The sequence below is a fragment of the Euprymna scolopes genome, chromosome 9 (assembly GCF_053919585.1).
Source record: "Euprymna scolopes isolate OS-2025 chromosome 9, ASM5391958v1, whole genome shotgun sequence".
In the NCBI taxonomy this organism is placed as follows: domain Eukaryota; kingdom Metazoa; phylum Mollusca; class Cephalopoda; order Sepiida; family Sepiolidae; genus Euprymna; species Euprymna scolopes.
This window is the reverse complement of record NC_136490.1, coordinates 98,166,587-98,189,292: the sequence shown is the minus strand read 5'-3', so window position 1 is coordinate 98,189,292 and position 22,706 is coordinate 98,166,587. Positions and strand designations below refer to the sequence as shown.

The following is a 22,706-nucleotide window of genomic DNA, read 5'->3' as shown; positions in this document are numbered from 1 at the left end:
TAATTTTCAGCATGTTTTAAGATTTATATCTGAAGTAAAAAAGATATGTGTTTGTTTGTAAAAAGTCTATATTTTTCTTGACTGTCCATGATATATTCCCAACATGTTTTTTATTTATTTCAATCTTTCTTTCTCATTTAGGAAAACCGTCTGATTATTCCTACTCAAATTCACAAGGAGTATCCAATGGAGGAAACGGTGGAGTTGGCAATGGAGTTTCAAACGGTCATATGAATTCCAACGGCAACGGAGTCCCCCAAAGTGGAAGTCCTGGACTCGGCTGTGGTAACGGATCCGTTGGCAATCTTGGAAGCGGTGGTCTTGGTGCCGGGGGTGGCAACAGCACAGGACGTACGAATTTCACTAACAAACAACTCACAGAACTAGAAAAAGAGTTCCATTTCAATAAATACCTGACGCGGGCCCGTCGCATTGAAATCGCGGCGGCCCTCGGACTTAATGAGACCCAGGTGAAAATCTGGTTCCAGAATCGACGTATGAAACAGAAGAAACGGCTGAAAGAGGCCCAAGGGACGCCGGGTTTAGGCAATACGGGAAACCTTGAGAACTGTGCCTTGGTGTCCGATAGGCTTAGTGTACCTACAATGGCCTTGTGCAATGAAAGCCGATAGGGTGAACCAAAATTTAAAAAAAGAAATACTGACCTCGGCCTTACTTGTATAAAGACAAAAACACAATTTACATACACAACATATAAAACACAAAACATTGTCATCTTCAATAATTCCGATTGTACATTATGAATAAAAGATAAAAAAATATGATAAAAAAGCAGAATGAGATCTGACTCTTGATGCTATGAATAACGAGATTCCAAACGAGATAATCATTATGGTTTGAACCATGTAAAATTTAAAAGGACCATAATGTGTGTAAAAAAAAAGGTGGCGATGCTAATGCGGTCTCAGTGGAAAGATAAATTAGTACTATCTTTCTTTAATTATATTTATTTGTTATACAAAAACACAACAAAAGCATGTGTGAACAAAGCTACCAAGATGAGATGAGAGAAAGTGAACTGGAGAATACCAGGAAAGAAACCGTTGCTCTCATCAATGATTGAAATAATATTAAAAAAAAAATAAAATAAAACTAGGCGAAACTTATTGATCTTGCAAACGGCTTACGTAAGGGGGGGCGCCAAAACCGTTTTAAGAATTAAACATTACCAAAAATAAATGAAGAATTACACTAAATCTGTACAGGATAGGAAGAGAAGCAATTATTTTTAAATAATTTTATTTTTCTAATATATACAGATATATATACATATAAATATGAATATATATATATATATGGAATTTATTTATACAAACATTAATGGCTACATATGTGCATACCTGTTTCTGTAATCACCCGCGTTGGGAGATTACGTCTTCAGGCCAAGAATTATCAGGAACTGATATTTCAAACAAGAATATTTTCTTATTTCGTTTACAAAGTTAGAATGTAATATGGGTGGGGGTTATGAGCGGGGAGATGACAAGTGAAGTCTTTGAAGATAATAAACATCTTTTTTATTTCTCTTTTTTTTATATTCCCTTTTTAAGTTTATCGATCCCATCTTTTGGTTTTTATGGTACAAGGTACTTGAGAATTTAGTATTTTTTTCTTGCGGTCCGTCTTTTTGGAAAGGCAATTGAATTTGCTAAGACCTATACCTATGTCTCCGATGAGGATTTTGAAATCATTATGAAATGCCGCACAACTGTCCTTGTCTATAATTGAGAACAATGGGCTAAAAACGGGCAAAACGACTTTTTCGGGGTATCAATGGGATCGCTGGACTCTGCAGAAGCAACAGATCTCGTTGGAATTTATATCATTTATAGTTTAGCAAAAGATAATAATATTGATATAAGGGACATAGGCTTATATCGTAATGATGGGCTAATAATAGTGAGGAACGCTACAAGTGTTAAATGTGATCAGGTTAGGACAGCAATCCATAGGGATATGAAAGATTTTGGCCTAAAAGTAGAAGTTAATGCTAACTTAAAACAGGTTAACTTCCTTGACGTTACTTTAGATCTTGATTTAAATACTTATAAACCCTATGTGAAGGATAACGCTAACCCTATTTATATACACCCACAGTCTAACCATCCACCATCCATTATTAAACATATACCGTTATCCATTGAAAGTAGAATAAATAACAACTCATCTGATGAAGTAACTTTCAATCATTGCAAAGTTATTTATAATACAACGCTTTAAAATAGTGGGTATAAATACATAGATATAAAATATAAAGTAACTAATGCTTGCACAAATAGGTCTAGAAATCGTAACAGGAAGGTGATTCGGTTTACACTCCCCTTTAATATTATGTTGAAAATAAAACTTGGTACAAATTTTTTGCAACTTATTAACAAGCATCTCCCACTAAATAATATACTACATAGAATATTTAATAAAAATAAATTGAAATTAAGTTATGGCTGTGGTGAACGAATTATAAAAAAGCGTAATTGAAGAATCTTAAGGATGACTAATAGGAAAAGTGTAAATACTAGTGATACCACGGCTGTGAATAAATGTTACTGCCAAAAGCCTGAGGAATGTCCAATAAAAAATGAATGTCTAACCTCATCAGCGGCATACCAGGCTAGGATATTCTCAGTAGAGAACCCAAGGGATGAAAGATTCTACATAGGTAGTACCCAAATGACTTTAAAAAATAGATTCTATGGACATACACGTTCGATGAATAATCAAACGTATGAAAAGGACACTTCCTTATCGTTATACTACTGGAAATTAGTTAGAGAAAATAAAACACCTAGAATAGAATGGAAGATTATGAGAAAGGCCAATACTTGCCACTCATTAATCTCACCATGTCCATTATGCTTATCAGAAAAACTTTAGATAGCTAGGTTTTAAGATAGGGATAAACTGCTAAATATTAAACAAGAAACTGCTATATCCTGCAAACATTTCAGAATGCATGCACTTAAAGAACTCTAAATTAGAATATCAGAACAACTATGACTACAACTATCCCCCATCCAATCACCTCCCCCCCAAAAGAGGATAAGTGAGATCGTAACTATGACCATACCCGTATGGATTACATAAGTCGCTTAATATTCGACTTTCTCAAGCAGTTATAATATTACTAACCTAAATAAATACCTGTATGAAAGTATATTTGAACCAAACGAGTAATAGAGTGTATAGGCGAACCTCGTAATAATGTATGCATATGGATATTTTTGGGTGTGTGCATGTATGTGTATATGATCTGTATGTATATGTATATATACGTGGGTAGAAAAAAATAATAAATAAATAGATAAAAAAGTGAAAGAGAAGAAAAGGAAATAAAGAAATAGGGGGAATGAATAAAGATGAAGGTAAAGGGTAGGCAAGTACTACAATATATAAACCTTTATACTCCGTTTGTATACCCTAAATACTCTGATTTTTGCCATATTATTATATATTATTGTTATATCGTTATATAGCTTATGTATATATGCAACTGTCGAAAGAGTGCTTGTTAAATATGAGGATAGACCTATTGACTTCAAGCTGAATTCACTATAGATTTTTACGGAGTAAAAAAACGTACAACTTATGAAAAAGTAACAAGCGAGTGGGGGCGGGTAATATAACTTTGCGTGTGGGGTTTGATAGAAAAGAGAATTATGTAGTGAATGAGTTCATTTCTATATGTACCATTTGGTGGCAGTACACATATATATATATGTCTGTATTTTGTGTAAATATGTATGTATAAGTGTATTTATGTGTGCATGTGTATGTATATATGTGTGTATATGTGTGTATGTATATAAATGTATATGTATATATATATGTATGTGTATATATATCTATATATATATATATATATATATGTATGTATGTGTATATATATCTGAACTATTAAAATAGGCTATCTCGTATACGATGATTGTAATAATGTATATTACAAGAATGTATGGATGTCTGGGTGTATATGCATGTATGTTATGTATGTATATTTATGCCCGTGGGGACTGAAGTGGCACGTTGTTTCATATATAAAGGGGTTACCACACTACTGAAGTAAAAGGGCACCTTGTTATTATTATTAAAAAAGGTGTTTGCATTTGTGCATGTATTACTGTTTTTATGCGTTGTGAGTGAGCGGGTATCTGTGTGTCCATGCGTGTGTATGTATGTGCGTATATGCGTGAGTCTGTTTGTGTCTATATGTATATATTCTCGTATACGTCTGTTGAGACTTGGGGGCACGTGTGGATGGGGATGTGTGTCTGCGCCTGCGGACGGTCTGACTGTATGTGTTGTGTGTATGCTGGTGTGCGTGTGTATGTATATGCATGTGTGTATATGTGGGTGTTATTTCTGTGTTTTGTTGGGACGTGTGTCCGGTTAGGGTCCACGTGTTTTTGGGTTCTTATTATTGTTATTATTATTGATATTGGTGGTGTCGTTAGTATTATCAATATTATAAGAATTATTATTATTAGGATTGTTTGTGGGATTAATATTAGTTTTGATATAATAACAGTCATGACGTATGGTATCCAGGTGTGTACATGGATGTCTGTGTTTGAGGGTCCGTGCATTGATATAACTGCGTATGTAGGTATAGATGTAAACATGTTATAACTGTATGTGAGCATTATATGTCTATGTATGTGTATATGTGTGTATGTGTATATATGCGCGGGTGTGTCAAGGTGTGGGTGTATATACGTGTATTAATATATATGTCTGCATGAGGAGTTTGATAAATTTCGGGGGTTTATGTTTATTTTTATTTTTTGTTTGTTTATTTTTTTTTATTTTATTTATTTATTTAATTTAATTTATTTTAATTTTAATTTTATTCTTGTGGAGATATAGTTATGGCCTGTTTTCAGTGCGTGTGTGTGAGTAAAATACAACGAACAGTGTATATCCGCTCCTGAGTATAGATATAAGCATATGTTTGCTTCTAGTGTGTGTGTATGTGGATTGAACGGCACCGGTCAGTACTCAATACCCATATAAAATGTTTTTAATTTACGGACCGCAAGACAAAAATACTAATTTATATTATTAATATAATTAATACTACCTTATGCCATAAAAACCAAAAGATGGGATAGATGAACTTAAAAAAAAACATAATATAAAAAAGGGAAATAAAAAAGATGTCTATCATCTTCAAAGACCTCACTTGTCGTCTCCCCGCTCATAACCTCCACCCATGTTACATTCTAACTTCGTAAACGAAATAAGAAAATGTTTTTATTTGAAATATCAGTTCTCGATGATAATTCTTGGCCTGAAGACGTAATCTCCCAACGCGGGTGATTACAGAAACATGTATGCACATATGTAGCCATTAATGTTTGTATAAATAAATTAAATATACCTGTTCTGTTTACTCATTCAGCACTCTTTGGTAGTCACATGCTGTTTCATTGGATGTACTTCTTGGGAACTAAACTCTACTGGCTATATATATATGCATACATATATATGCACACGTATATATGCATACATATAAATATTAATGTGTGTGTGTATATATATATATAATGTGCATATATATCTAAATTTATTGGTATATACATATAACTTTATTTGCATACATATATATATGTGTGTGTATAATCTTATTTACATATATATATATGTATATACACATACATTGTTTGCATATATATATATATATATATATATATATATATATATATATATATATAGTCTTGGAAGATTTTTAACCTTTAAAACTATATAAAAAAATTTTATATATAAGTTTTTTTTATATTTCTTTATGTATATGTTTTTATTTTTTATATCTTTATTTATTTTATTTGTTTATTTATACATATAATGTGCATATATATCTAAATTTATTGGTATATACATATAACTTTATTTGCATACATATATATATATGTGTGTGTGTATAATCTTATTTACATATATATATATATGTATATACACATACATTGTTTGCATATATATATATATATATATATATATATATATATATATATATATATATATATATATATATTAACCCTGGAGATTAAATATTCAATATAAGTGTTGATATTTACACTAATTTTTTGAGTCGTTAAGTCGAGGACGTTCTTCATGTTCCTAATGTAATGCCGGTGATGGTGTCATCCAATGTTTAAACATTGTCTATTCTGACTGTAGTTGTACGTTAATAATAATCAATTAAAGATGATAAAATTATGCATTCACTTATACCTTTTAGTTTAACAAACATTTGACGTTAACTAATAAGGTTTATTAGATGGAAAATAAGAAAACGACAACAGATAATTGTTACCTAACGCAAGAATATTTATTTTTCCTCTAAATGGTATAATGCCCACGTGTGTTTAGAGATTTTACACTTTATTATGTATGCATTTAATTGTTTCAATTTTAAATATGGGGGAACATTTTGCCTGTGACCTGGGGCGAATTGAATAATTTAAAAAATAGGTTCATATAATTGGCAACCAAACACGGACTTAGGTTTATGATTCTACGAATCACTTTTTAAACCAATAAACGTGACATGATGAAAATCTACATATATGACATTTGAAAGTGTTAACATATATATTAACGTTAGCTAAGATGTCCATTAGACTTTCATTAATTACAAATGACAGCAAATGGTTTAAATCTGAATACAATAGTTACTAAGAAAATTAATGTCGCGCTACATGCATTAGGGTTTATCATGTAAAAAATAATTTAATCATGAACCCCAAAAAATAATAAACGTATGTGCTATTTAATTATAGGCAATGCAGCAAATCCAGGCATCTGATTAATGAAAGAGGTAACGTACGCTGAAGCGTAACATGAATATCAACGATAATAAGGATAATAGTCTGATATATATATATATATATATGTGTGAGTGTGTGTGTGTGTGTGTGTGTATGTAAATGAGATGTAGTTTACTTGAAAGATTGTGTGAGATAGGTATGTAAAAGAGATTTAGAAGGTTATCACAGTGCAAGGAATGGAATATAGTCGGTGCTTTGAATAGATATGTTACATCAGCCATTTGAAAAAGGGGATCCTCCGGAATATATTATGGAAAATCGGCACACAGAGAAGACTCCTTCAATGAAGACATTGATACCTAATACAATTGAATAAAACATGCATACATATATGCATATATATATATATATATATGTATATACAATTATTGATTTGCAAATGGTCACTTGTTTTTGTTTTTCTTCCTCAGTACCGAGTATATTCCATTCCTCGCATTGTGATAACCTTCTAATCGATTATATATATATATATATATATATATATATATATATATATTATGAAAAATTTCACGCGCCTATTAATTCAAAATACATACTGTTGGTATTTAAGTATTTTATTTTTTAATAAAAAAAGTATTATGTAGATTTTCTGAAGAAGATCCTATTATGGGTGGAAAATTTGAATTTAATTTTAATGAATAAATACATTTATTTAAAAATAAAACCTGCACTTATTTGGTCTTTTAATCGTTTTATTATAACAAACATATAAATGTTTGCCAAATTTATAAAATATATTCCATAAAGTCTGACAAATAAAACCAACAAGCTGTTGCTCTCTCTCGATCCTGTCTCATCTGTGTAATGCACCAAAGTAATTGACTCCTGAAACAGAGTGATATAAAAAGGAAGTAAAAGCAAAATAAAATTACAACAAACAAACGCAAGCCTACATACATAAAATAACAGCCAAAAAGGCTGAATACACTTTAAAACACTAATACAAAGCGAAACTTGTGAATATCGAAGCATGGAACACATTTTTGTTGATTTTTTCCCCTCTTTTATTGAACCAAAAAAAATATAAAAAAACAAATAAACAATGAACTGTATGAACGAGAATATAAAGAAAATATTAATATGGACCGAAAGGAAAAACTGATTTAAAAAAAATTGTTCTTATTTATTTTTTTCAAATTTGCTTTTATTGTCGATGGACATTTTGGTTTCCCTTGTTTCAAAGGGAAAACAATTCTTTAAAAAAAAATACATAAAAAAATGAAAACCAAAATCTCATATTTTTGTTGTTGTTGCTGTATTTGTTAGTTTAAATGTGTCCGTATTGTATGGCTTTCCCACGAGGGTAAAATTAAACGCAAGCGTTTTTTGAATGTGTAGAAAAAAAGCTGTGTCAAACAGAAACACCTAGATTAAAGTAAAAATAAAAATTGCTTTAGTCTAGAAGATGTTTGTAGCACTAGCAGAAATTTGTTCACTACAAAAACCCAGGAAAGATGGAGAGCAGTCTCCGAACAGATACTATACTTTGCTCCTAACCGAAATGTCAAATATTTGCTTAGATATGTCGATTGGTATGTTGGTTGGTTGTTTTTGTTTTACGGCATAACAACCCTTTTCAGGTTATTTAACGCCGAATTTAGTGATTTTTAAGAACAATTTTTAATAGAATATATATATATATATTTTCAAGTCGATTTCTATTTAACCCATAGTTGGGACCATAACAGGTACTACCACTCCGGGTTAGAGAGAAACTGGGAGCATTGGCAATTAAAGGGTGACTCCACACTCCCGAAAGCTGGGGCCTCACCATCTGATATAGTTTAAGCTCATATCCAGGACCTGTTATTTTGGTGTATACACCGAAGATGTACAAACAGTGTCACGTGACATCAAAATGTATTGAACGAGATTTTTTTGTAACGGACTGAATGTCGCATATGTCACTGCTTATAGATATATTTTTATTTCCCTTTTTGTTTGCCATTGAAGGTCGTCAAGAGTAAGCTTAAGGAATGCGTGTGCGAGGGATGTTGCTTAAACCGGACTAATGCGTAGAATGCTAGAAATACAGCATGAGGAAAGGTAGTTAAATTTGGTAGTTTGATTTGAGTGTTGCGGCAACCGGAAAACAAAAATACCGACAGAGATCGACCCCTAACAGAATGCAGTGTATCAGAAAAAACAGCTGATTCGAAGCAAGCTGTTTGATAAAAAGTTATTCCATTTTCCTAAAAAAGAAACAAAAGAACAAAATTCATGACGTAATAAATGTAATCTATGTGTTTGTTAACCGATCTACTATTATACAGATGACCAACTTAAAAGTAACACGATATCTCCAATCCTTCTCTAAACAATCTTTTTTAAGAGTAAGCGGCCCACTTAAAAGTAAATCGATCTCTCTAATCATGAGCGATTTAAACATAAATAAAAATTGTGGAAACTTCATATAGCGAATATATATATATATATATATATATATATGGTGGCACTGAAAAATAGCCTAATCTCTCTAATCTTTCTGTTAGGACCAATTGACACTGAAAGACAAAATGCAATTATTTTTCCAACAAGATTGCTCTATATGCTACCCGTCTCACATATCACTGACACGAGCTCATGACATGTTTACCAAAGAAAGAAGGATAGTGGCCACCACGTTCCCCGGACTTTTCCTCGTGTGATTTTTATTTTTGGGAGACTTTAAAACAAAAAGGTTATGAAAATAATCATCATAATCTAGACCAACAAAAGAAGAACATTGTCAACGCTATCAGGAGAATCACCAGAGAAGATCTACAGGCAGTATCTGCAAACGCTGTTAAACGAGCCCATTAATGAATGTCAACGCAGACCACTTCCAGCATCTTTTCTAACACTATAGGTAATTTTAACAATAAAAGAATATTCCTACTCTCTACTACATTTGCTGTGCTACTTTTTAAATACTTTCCCGTATAAAAGGAACTCTGTCTGTGTGTGTTCCATTTCCTATTAATTCCGAAACGACTAAGCCGGTTTGTAAAAAAAATTCACACAATATTTAATGTATCTGAAAGTGTTCTTTGATAGTTTTTTTAATCAGAATCATGTCAAAAAAGATCAATAACCGATAATCGAAAAACTTCATCGAAAGAAGGAGCATGCGATTTTGACAGCAGCTAACATATTATACAGTCTTATATCACAAGTTCATTTGAGAAGTTTTAGTACCAGATCCGCCGAAAGGCCCAGCATATAAAATCAACAGTAGGTGCTTTGATACGTCAGAGGCCCGTTCGAAATGAATTTTATATTTAAAGCGCATCTTAACCCTGATACTGGACTTTTTCATTTTAAACTCAGATTGAATCATTATAACCGCACAAGCAGTAAGGTCACACATGTAAAATCAACAGTAGTTTTTTTTATATATGAAAAAATTAATGTTTTTGTTTAGTGCACAATTAAAGCTGATACTTGATTTTTGCATTTTGAACTTTATATATAATAAATAAATTGATAAAATCAACAACAGCTTCCCTACAGTGCAAGGTAGTCCACAATACACTGTAGTCGAAGTCATTGCGAGGGAAGTATGTGAAGCGCCCACTCTGTATATACTTGCGATGTAGATTAATTTATTGCGATAGCTAAAAGTTTGTAAAAGGTATCATTTAACCCAAAAAATGAATATCTGCCAGGCATATCCAAACTAGGTCAGAGTACATCTGCCAAAATTGCTAACTAAAGTGCTTCTTGACACTCCACTAAATATCCAAATTGACGTCTCCACATATTTGTTCCATACCCAGTCCTTCATTGGAACGTTCAAGTAGTTTAAATATGTTTACACGCAAAAGGTAGAAATGATAGAAAACTCTAACTTTTGGCTTTTACGAACAGTAGAGATAAACACATTATCAATCGGCGTTCGAGCCAGTTTAGTATCTTTCCCGCAACATTGAGCAAGAATGGTACGACTGTTCGACCATGAATTACGAATGAACAACAGTGAATTGCAAAGTAGGTGGTGTATCGAATGCTTTGCAATGTCCGAAAATGGTCTGTAATATTATGCATAATATGCCAGTAGAATTGATTAAGCAGAATGTAAAACCATGAGAAATACTTAAAACAGACGAAGCTTTCATATTAACGCCTAGGAATGCACAAATCACAATGTAATTATATGTATGTGTGTGTGCATGTTTCGTTGAAAAGTAGGGATACTTCCTGCGATCTATCTTTTCCATTTGGTGAGCCAATGTTCGAACGTTCTACTCGAGTGTAAAAAGGACTTCGCCATAGCCGCGAACATTTTCGACTCCCATAGGTCGTCTTCAGGCATGTGATGAATTAAAAAAATGCGTTTATTGTATTTATTGAAAACGTCGACTAAAATCGTTTAAAAGAACTTTAGCGCACTCTCTTCTCCTTCATATTAAGCCTGGTTGATAGTTGGTTCGTTTGTGCGAATCAGTAAGACTTCTATTATGGAATGGAGCACGTTACAATGTAAAAGAGGTATTTTTTATTAATATATTTCTGAATTTATTTTTGGGGGAATCGTGTGCTACTAGATGTCGGTAGGGGAAGTTGTAAAATGAAAAGTAGTTGACCTGAAAGCCAGCAAGAAATACTTGTCCTAGTCATACCGATATATCAATTGTTTTTTGAGACATTCGTTCATAGATTTGAAAACATACACAGAATTACTAGCTTACACACACACACACACACACATATATATATATATGTGTGTGTGTGTGTGTGAGTGGTGGGGGTGTATTGGTAGCAGGGAAGACAACTAAGCAAAAACTCCTCAGAAAAATTCATCCCAAAGTAGTAAAATTGAAGCTGGCCAGCCAGCACACTATATGTACAGTATATAGGCAGATTTGGTCATATTTCGTCGGTTTGAAAATATAGGTTCCTTTTACTTAATTCTCATAAAATATTAGCCATAGAATCGTATTATCATCTTCAAAAGGTCATCACATTTTCATGTAGTTTCGTCACATAGAATCAAGGATATCAGCATTTCAATATTCAATTTGGCTACCAGTGAATATATATATATATATATATATATATATATATATATATATATATATATATATACCACCGTTTTTCAATTTTATAACTTCCAAATTTCGACGAGTATTAGTCAGAATTAAACTAATGAAGACTCCTGTGAAAGGTAATGACCTGAATTGTGTAGTGCACTATGTGACATTTGCTTTCAAGGTCGCACATTAAGGAGATCATCCATCATCGAGAGACTATGTTTGGCACTTTTTTTACCTTTTAGAAATAAGCAAGCAATAATTATTTTTTTAAAAACTAAGTATTTTTTAACAAACGTTCGCTTAATTTATGTAATAGTAAGTATAAACTTTGTCCTTCATATCGCACATTAAATGCGTCAATCATTTTGATTTGTTATTCAAGTTTTTCATTTGAATTACAAAATATCGGATACTCCTCCCAAAACCCCTGCCTTTCATAGAAGAGGAGACTAAAACTTACTTTTATGATTTCAAATGATCTGAAATAACAGCAAGAGGAGATTTGATTCCAAACTTTTTAGATTATTCTGAATTCTTGTCGATAGATTTGGTGATATAAATCTGTTAAATATGTCAATTGAAATATATTAATGATTTAACGTATAAATATTTCACCAAATTTATAGACAAGCATTGAGAATAATAAAAAATTTGGAATGAAGTTTCCCCTTTGCTATTATTTTGATTGGTTGTTTTTGTTTTACGGCATGTCAACCCTTTTCAGGTTATTTAATGCCGAATCAATAGATTTTTAGGAAATTTTTTTTGATAGAATATATTTGTTGTTTTCAAGTCGGTTTCTATTTAACCCACAGTTTAGAGCCTAGCTAGTACAACCACTCCGGGTCAGAGTGGACCTGGGAGCAATGGCTGTTAAAGGGCTGGGGCTCCACAGTCCCCAAAGCCCACAAGCTGGGGCCTCACCCCTGGATATAATTTAAGGTCATATCCAGGACCGCTATTATTTTGGATCATTTGAAATCTATATTAGCAAGTTTTACTCTCTCATCCCTTAAGCCAGATGTTTTGGGGAATATATATATATATATATATATATATATATATATAATTACACTGCGATTTGTGCATTCCTAGGCGTTAATAATATGAAAGCTTCGTCTGTTTTAAGTTTTTACTCATGGTTTTACATTCTCCTTAATCAAGTCTACTGGCATATTATGTATAATATTACTGACCATTTTCGGACATTGCAAAGCATTCGATACACCACCTACTTTGCAATTCACTGTTGTTCATTCGTAATTCATGGTCGAACCGTCGCACCATTCTTGCTCAATGTTGCGGGAAAGATACTAAACTGGCTCGAATGCCGATTGATATGTGTTTATATCTACTGTTCGTAAAAGCCAAAAGTTAGACTTTTCTATCATTTCCACCTTTTGCGTGTAAACGTACTTAAACTACTTGAACGTTCCAATGAAGGACTGGGTATGGAACAAATATGTGGAGACGTCAATTCAGATATATATATATATATATATATATATATATATATATATAATGATAAGAATAATGGAAATAGTATTACGACAAATAGAGAAATAAAAAGGAACAAACCGAGTTATGTGTTCATCAACGTTTCGTCTCTATTTCGAGACTTGAGAGTAAGAAAACAAAAACACCAGCGCAAATCTTTGAAAATTTTTCATGTGCAAAACGTGATGCTGTTCTATTTCAGAAATGGAAAAAGACGTTGTAAATTCAAAAAAAGAGGAGAGATTTTTAATAATGTCATATAGTCGTTTATATGCTAGTAAAAGATATAAACGCAGTTAATATTCTTTCTTGAAAAAATATGTGTGTTACAACTCAAATATTGGTGTGTAACAGAAATGAAATGAGTGTTTTTGTTATGTAATTTATTGCTTGAGATTATATGTATTAATTATTATAGGAGATGTTTCTATGGTGCCCAAGGATTAAACACTATATCAAGTGGTGAGGCCCCAGCTGCGGGCTTTGGAGAGTATGGAGCCACCCTTTAATTGCCATTGCTGCTAGGTCCACTTTGACCCGGAGTGGTAGTACCTGTTAGGGTCTCAACTATGGGTTAAATAGAAACCGACTTGAAAACAACAAATATATTCTATTAAAAAAAATTTCTTCAAAATCTTTGGATTCGGCATTAAATAACCTGAAAAGGGTTGATATGCCGTAAAACAACCAACCAAACAACCAAAGGTTAACCTCTGTCTACAATTAAATTATGCTCTTTAAAATAAAAGTTTTCTTAAGGCCGCTACATTATAAAAACCTGCACGTTGTTGAATTGTGCTTGAATTTGCGATAAGCGCTGATTCAAGAAGTTTCCTGCGCGAATTATTTGAAATAAATTTTAATATTTTTGCTTGTTTGAAATCAAATGTGTGACTGTGCTGAAATGAATGAGAGAATGATGCACTTAGAGAATTGCTATTTTTATATATTTTTATGTTCATTTTGCCTTTTTTCTAATTTACGCTGGGTTTCACCAATCTACATATGACGGCAATTTTGGCAGGGGATAGAGTATGTACCTACATTGGAAACTGGTTTGTTTGGGAGATGTTTAGTTGTTTATAATATTTGTCTTATAGTTTATGATGTGGTTTGTATGATTGGACTTCCTCGATTGTTTAGTGTGTTGCAAATTATTGTATTTTTAGTGTGTGTAAATAAGAGATGTATATTTATGAGAGAAATCTGTGGTGTATATGATTTTTGCTTATTTATCGTAGAAAATATTTGTGTAGCTTTTCGGTTAGCATTTAATATGAAATATGTGAGATACTGAAAGTTTCGTTGGAAAACTATTTAGTCAGTAGCGATTTATGTACCTGCAATTACTGCATCGACTTGCTCTCTCGACTTTACAATAGTCGTTATGATAATTTAAGGGATCATCAGTTGTTTACCATCAAACATTGTTTAGGAGATTTAAAAACAAGACATTATCTTAAATGATGGCTGGTCAGCAGTGTTGATCAAACACCACTTGCTTTAATAAGAAAAACATACAATCTTCCCGATATTGGATCTAGATAGCTGCTCAGAATTAATTTCGGTAACATATTCATGTTATAAAAATAATTTCTTCCTTACCTATGAAATTATTCTCTGTTTTCAAATTCAAAATGGATATATATTTTTTTAATTTACCAGTGTTGTATTTATAAGATAAGTATTAATCCATTTTACTAATTATCACCCCTACTATTATTAGTACTTTATTTATTAACATTCTTATTTATTTAAAATATATTAAAGTTATATAATATATATATATATATATATATATATAATTTATAAATATATATATATAATATATAGTATATATAATATATATATATATAATTTATGAATATATATATATATATAATTACTTCATTTAATCACATAAATTCATATACGAAAATATAATTGTATGTGTAAAGTTTTCAGTATTTACTTCAACAGAGCTCAATATAGTAGGTAGAGCTATGTAGTAAGTTATGAAAATATATATGGCAATGAAGCTACACAGAATATTCTGCGTTTCATTCTCATCTTATTTATGCCTCACGAATTCTCACGAGAATTCATAAATTACTAATATATATATATATATAATACGGGACAGTTAAAAGATTTTAATTGTGTATATTTTATTTAATCAATGTAATAATATATTTTACAACATTTTTTCATTTCATTTTTTGGGTACTTGTAAAGTTTTGGAAACTGTTAAATCAGTTTTGGTCTGATTCAAAAGCTATACCACAGACACCAATTTTATTAATGAATAAGGACTTTTTAAATCGGATCCCTAGGTTTTCGGGCAAAACATCTCCTTTATTAGGCGAAGAATAAAATTATGGAAAAGCAAAAAGGATATATATATATATATATATATATATATATATATATATATATATATATATATATATATATACTAAACATGTTACACAACAATATGCTTTTTACTAACTTTTCCTTCCGCTTTCACTCAAACCATACATTTTGTTTGATTGCAGTTTGCGCTTTAATTTTACACAAGGAACAAAATCTTGCAAGAAGCTATAACATGAACATTTAACAATTATTAAAGCTAGGTCAACCTTTGTTAGTTTGTTTCATAAGTCATGTTTGCTGTGCTGTTGTTTCCAGTTTGTTAAGTGAGTTGAACTGCTCGCATCAGAGTCGGCAATTCTGCATGAAGTTCTTATCGTTGTTCGTAGCTATTCGTTAGATTGCAGGGTCTCAAGTGTTAACCAATTATATCCAGAATGGTAAGACTCAGCAGTTGCATGCGAACTCTAGTTTGGAATGATGCAGGAGCATTATAGGTTCATTTACTCTTTCGATTTTCAGTTTCTGCTTCAAAATATGTATATTCCATTAATAAGAGGATTTAACAATTGATGCGAATTATTTCGTCGTCAGTTTATGAAAAATATGGTAGAAGAAATGGGTAATCTATAATATAAATCTCACCTGTCTGTTTAAATGTATGCATGTGTGTATGGTTGCATGTCTGCCTAAAAGGTTTCGACAAAGGCGACGGATTTTCACGATATCGGTATCGTTTTCAGGCTCGACTCGTTCTGACGACAAATATCGAACAACTGGCTAAAAACATTAAATCGGTCACCCTCAGCTGAGCACTTATGTACAGGGAGGGGGCGCTTTTTTGCCGATATTTTCGGAAGTCATCCTCACTTTTTCAGTGACTAGCCTTAATTTAAACCTACTTAACTTCTGGTTTGTCGATGGATGCAACAGCAAAGACATCACTTTTTTTCACGTTCTTTTCCTCTTTTGTGGTACGAGGTCGTGCTTGCCTGCTACCATTGTTTGTTTTTTTTTTTTTTTTGCTCAACACACACCTCTGGCTACCTCGGCTAGTATTTCTATAAGGAAGTCTTTTATATACACATAAATTCACATATTCATAGGTTTGAACGAAAATCCTAGAGATTTAAACCCTCTTAATTGGCTTACATTAAACGTTTTGGTTAATATGTTACGATTCATTTGTTGATCATTTTTTTTTTTTCAAAAGAGTATCAGAAACGAAATGAAACTATAGTAGTATTGACCTGAAATTCGAAGCAAAAATTACGGATTTAACTAAGGGAGATAATCAACAAATTTAATATCACCAAAATAAAAATCACGGAGAACTGAACATAATGTAAACTACAACAACCTTGAGTTTCGTTTTAACGCGAACACGAACTAAAAATGCAACCTCAAATACCGTAGACATTTTGTTTGTTTGTTTTTTTATAATTTCGATTCGATCGTTCATCATATATAAAAAAAAACTAATATTAAAATGAGAGGCGAGAGATTCCGAACGGATACATAAAATTTGAATTATTATGAAATGTGAAACCTTTCTCTTTACTTTGGGAATAAATCCATATTCTAATAGCGAAAACGTTTGGAACAGCACAATTTCAATTTCATTCAAACGTTAATAAATCTTATTTATGAAATCTTTTCGATCTGTAAATATGAATCTGCATTCCATATTCGTCAAATTCCTACAGTTTTGAATTGAAAGAAAACAAGTACTTGGAATCAAAACCGAAACATTTAGCGCCCCAGTTGCATTCCCCACCGTTCGAACTATCGACAGTTAGATAAAAATGATTTACAATTAAAATACATCAAGCTATGAATGAATTTCCGCATGCGCAAAAGTAATAAAAATATGTTAAGTGTAGGTGAACATTTTTCATTTCAACTTGCCGAATATTTCTGTGCGTGTTTTTCATCCATCCAAACAAAGATTTTACTCGTTATAAACCATCCTTGGTGTATAATTACTATTTTTGTAAATTCAAATGTTATATAACAAGTAGTTTAGGAGTTTATCAGTTAAATATGTACATAGAGACACACAGATATACATTTACTGATTTAATTACTAGGATTTGGGCTTGAAAGGATGTATGTTTAATAAGAGCGCTTTGTGATATAAATCTTTTTACTATTGCATCGCTTTTTTTTTGCTTGTGTTTTCTTTTGCTTGTTTGTTTGTTTTTTGTTTTGTTTTTTTGTCTTTTTGTTTTCATTTGCTTGTTTGTTTTTTGGGTTTTTGTTGTTTTTTGCTTGTTTCTTTTTTGTTTTTTATTGTTGTTTTTTGCTTGTTTTTTGTTTTGTTTTGTTTTTGTTGTTGTTTTGCGTGTTTTTTTGTTTTGTTTTTGTTGTTCTTTTTTTTATTTAATGTGTTTTATTATGGGTTTGAGCAAGTAGATGTGTGGAAATGTAATTCCGGCAGAGATGCGCAAAGTCCAAAATCTTTCGGTTTCATCGCGTTACTTTTTAATTACTTATGTTGACCATCTGCATATTATCCCCATCCTGTAACTTACTCTAGTAGGAAATCTATATTAACAGCAGAATCATGCCGGTAAGAGAGTGAAACCACGCTCATTCCATGGAAGCACACAATTTATTAAGCCTCAAATAACGGAGAAAGCATTTGGTACACACCGATAGAATTAATGCTAGCATCGAAACTTTATTGAAATTAGGATTTTTTATATGACGTCAAACTTTTGCGTATACATCTCTCGGCTATTTAATTTAGTTTTCTTTTTTTATTATTTAATTCGCTTGGTTATTATTTTTAAATGATATCTTAAACATTTTGTCAGGTCACCATATTGTCATTATATAGGAAGCCATCTTCAAATATCCCCTTTTTATCTCTTTCTTTCAGACCAGGGAACAATAGATCACGGAGGATTGATCACCGGCGTCTAATGGCCGACAACCCGACAATTATGACGTGCAAGATATTTTTTTCTGTTCTCAAAATGTCGCAATAATAATTTGAAATTGAAAAAGGAAATAGAATATATGAATTACCAATTATAACCATATAATGAAGAATGCCCAGCATGCGTTTCTTATGTATGAAATTATTGCTTGCGTAACGGCTTATCGGCACTACTAGAATTACGAGGAAATAAATCATGTCATTTATTATAACGGCGATATTAATATATATTAAACAGAAAACTCATAAGTCTCGGACCTCACTAATAAAACAACTACTTTTAGGCAAAGTTTCTACTTTATTCATAAGCGTAGTCATTTTCTTTTTCAATTCGGTGCCTTTTTATGAAAAGTTCTTTTTTTATGGCTTAAAGATTACATCGGTTTCCGATAACATTTCATATTATTCAAATCTCTTTTAGTATATATATATATATATATATATATATATATATATATATATATATATATATATATATAAAGAGCATATAGTTAATAAAACATGTTAAAAACACTTTGAAAAAGAGTTATCCAGCTTTTACATCTGGTTGAGATTATTTTATAAATTTTAATATTTATAATATACTTTAGTTTTCCCATCTTGGAACATTTTGGTAAATTTAATTGTAATTTATATATATATATATATATATATATATATATAATATATATATATATATATATATATATATATATATATATATATTAGTTATTTTAAATTTTTACCGAGGGTCAGAGAAAAAATCGGTATGTGGGGTTATATCTCAAAATCTCATGGAATGTTTACTGAGCAGACAAAAACTACGATGTGCCTTAAATAAATTTACATTTTTCTAATACACGCATTTAAAATTGTTGTAGACTCTTGAAAATTCAAAATGTTGTTGTTTTACCTTTTATCAGATTACTGCCCCTTTTTTATGATCTCAGGTTCAAATGAACAGCGATAGCAGGAATTGGAGTATGCCCTACTAAAGCCCGGTGTTCAGAGCTGGTGAATTTCAAGAATGCAATCTGAAAGTGGGGACACTTTAGAAGGACGATATGCAATGAAATTCTTTTTTATCTAGAAAAAAAAATGGCAAACATATAACATGCTTTAGACTATTTTTGAATCATATTGCATAATCGATCATCAGTGTTTGAGTGGCATAAGAGATGGTATTTATTTGCTCCCCCACCGAGCAAATTAGGCACAAGGCCGATTTTTAATGTGAGGAGTGAAGGGAGGGGGAAGGGGAAAAGGGGACCAGCTCCCGAGAGGTGGGAAATGGGAGCTGGTTAAAGGTCAGACATGTGGGGTTGCCCCCACATCTGGTCTTTGCTAGTCATAGCTAGTCATAGCTAGTCATAGCTGCAGTATCTGCCGGGACAGATGGTATTTATTTGCTCCCCCACTGAGCAAATTAGGCACAAGGCCGTTTTTAATGTGAGGTAAAAACCAGCTCCCCTAAAAGGGGTCACTCTGGTTACCAAAAATAATAATTGTCCCAGTATAGAGGGTTTTTATTTAAATGCTGCCCACATCAGCATTATGTGGCACAAGGCCGGAAAGTGGGAACCCCGCAGGCTCCCCTAAAGGAGGGTCACTCCTGCAATTTTAAAAATTGCCTGAGTAACCCCGTCGGCATTCCCCGGTCGGGGCGCCTCAGGCAGCAAGCAATAAACTTGCCCCACCAGAAAGCCCGGTGGCAAGGCCTGGGAGGGTGGACCTCCTAGGTATTACCCAGGCGGTTCCCAGTATAGAGGGTTTCCCCTCCATTGACTGGTACAAATTATCTTAAGTGCAGCATCTGCCGGAACAGATGGTATTTATTTGCTCCCCCACCGAGCAAATTAGGCACAAGGCCAATTTTTAATGTGAGGAGTGAAGGGAGGGGGAAGGGGAAAAGGGGACCAGCTCCCGAGAGGTGGGAAATGGGAGCTGGTTAAAGGTCAGGCATGTGGGGTTGCCCCCACATCTGGTCTTTGCTAGTCATAGCTAGTCATAGCTTGCAGTATCTGCCGGAACAGATGGTATTTATTTGCTCCCCCACCGAGCAAATTAGGCACAAGGCCAATTTTTAAAGTGAGGAGTGAAGGGGAAATGGGGACCAACTCTCCGGGGAGTAGGGGAGCTGGATAGTGACAATTGGTATGAAGGGTTGCCCCTACATTGACCAAGGTCTTATATGTGGGGTCGCCCCCACATATGGTCTTTGCTTGCAGTATCTGCCGGAACAGATGGTGTTTATTTGCTCCCCCACTGAGCAAATTAGGCACAAGGCCGTTTTTAATGTGAGGTAAAAACCAGCTCCCCTAAAAGGGGTCACTCTGGTTACCAAAAATAATAATTGTCCCAGTATAGAGGGTTTCCCCTCCATTGACTGGTACAAATTATCTTAAGTGCAGTATCTGCCGGAACAGATGGTGGTATTTATTTGCTCCCCCACTGAGCAAATTAGGCACAAGGCCGTTTTTAATGTGAGGTAAAAACCAGCTCCCCTAAAAGGGGTCACTCTGGTTACCAAAAATAATAATTGTCCCAGTATAGAGGGTTTCCCCTCCATTGACTGGTACAAATTATCCCAAGTGCAGCATCTGCCGGAACAGATACTACACTTTGATCTTGACCACGGTGTACGAACGGTCTCTGACCTTGAGTGGCATAAGAGATGGTATTTATTTGCTCCCCCACTGAGCAAATTAGGCACAAGGCCGTTTTTAATGTGAGGTAAAAACCAGCTCCCCTAAAAGTAGGCAAAAAGGGGGCACTCTGGTTACCAAAAATAATAATTGTCCCAGTATAGAGGGTTTCCCCTCCATTGACTGGTACAAATTATCTTAAGTGTAGCATCTGCCGGAACAGATACTACACTTTGATCGTGACCACGGTGTACGAACGGTCTCTGACCTTGAGTGGCATAAGAGATTCAGCGAGGGATGATAGGTGTGGGACGAGTAAGAAATCCAGAACAACTTAAGAATGTATGTTTATTCATTGTACTTTTCATTGACCTTTATATTATTTTAATCAGATTTAATATTTTTATTGTTAGCATTAAAGTTTTCACTTTTATATATCACATTTGCCTTCACCATCATAAAGCTCAATCGATATACGTTCTAAAATAATAAACATCAAAACACAAAATCTACATGTCAGCAAAGGAGCATGGGAAAGAAGAATGGTGCTAAGAATATTCCCGTTTAAAAAAAAAACGTCTTCTACCGATTTTCCATTCGCAGAAAATATTCAACATTGTCATTTCCCTGTTCAATTATTCATAGGCCGCTTGACAAGGTTCTTTACTTGAAAAATTCTATTAACTTTTCATTTTCGATTTATTAAATAACACCGAATCGATTCGACATTTTTTATTTTTACTAGCGGAGGTGTGGCGATGCCCGGTCGTAAAATACGCTTTAATATGATATTAAAATGTATCTAGATTTCGTATAAATTACAGTAGAACTCCGAGATACGATGGTTTTAAAATGCTATTTTTCAGGTTACGATGTGGAATACGATGTTTTCCCGGACCCTGGTTACAGTATTTGCCCCGCCTTACGGTGTTATTTATAATATTATTGTTATATACATGTGTATCATATACTGTACTGTTTTTGTTACTAATTCTTAATGCCGGATTGTACTGGAAAAAAGTAAATTCTCTATCGATTATTTCATATGATATTGTACGCAAGATATAGTGGTGATTTCAAAAGTAACAAGACCGATAGCCATTAGTCGCGTGCTCTCGTGTAATGAATGAATGCGTGAATGTAGGATTGACATGAAATTCTTAAAGATAAACTAAAATGACTGAAAAATGGGCTGAAATGACTTAAATAAATAAAAGGTAAATTACTTAGAATGACTTTAATGAACTTAAGGATGAATTGAATGACCTTAAGAATGATTTGAATGCTTAAAATATAACTGGACTCCTTCAAAAACAACTTGAATGATCTGGAGAATGACTTGAATGGCTTTGAGACTGACTGGTAGTAAAGTCGGTGATCATTTTACATTAAATTAATAGAGAAAATTGATCCCCCACTTTATATCACAATAAGTACACCATGTAGTAAGAAT

General features: G+C 32.8%; 1 protein-coding gene across 1 annotated transcript in view; it reads left to right on the top strand.

The window, feature by feature from the left end:
* Nucleotides 1-1,266, top strand: part of LOC145284790 (uncharacterized) — a 256,511-nt gene extending 255,245 nt beyond the window's left edge. The window contains exon 2 of the mRNA XM_080133756.1: nt 142-1,266. Coding sequence (XP_079989882.1) covers nt 142-632 — 491 coding nt within the window. The 3' untranslated portion in view covers nt 633-1,266. The remainder of the gene's footprint in view (nt 1-141) is intronic.
* Nucleotides 1,267-22,706: the final 21,440 nt, after the last annotated feature.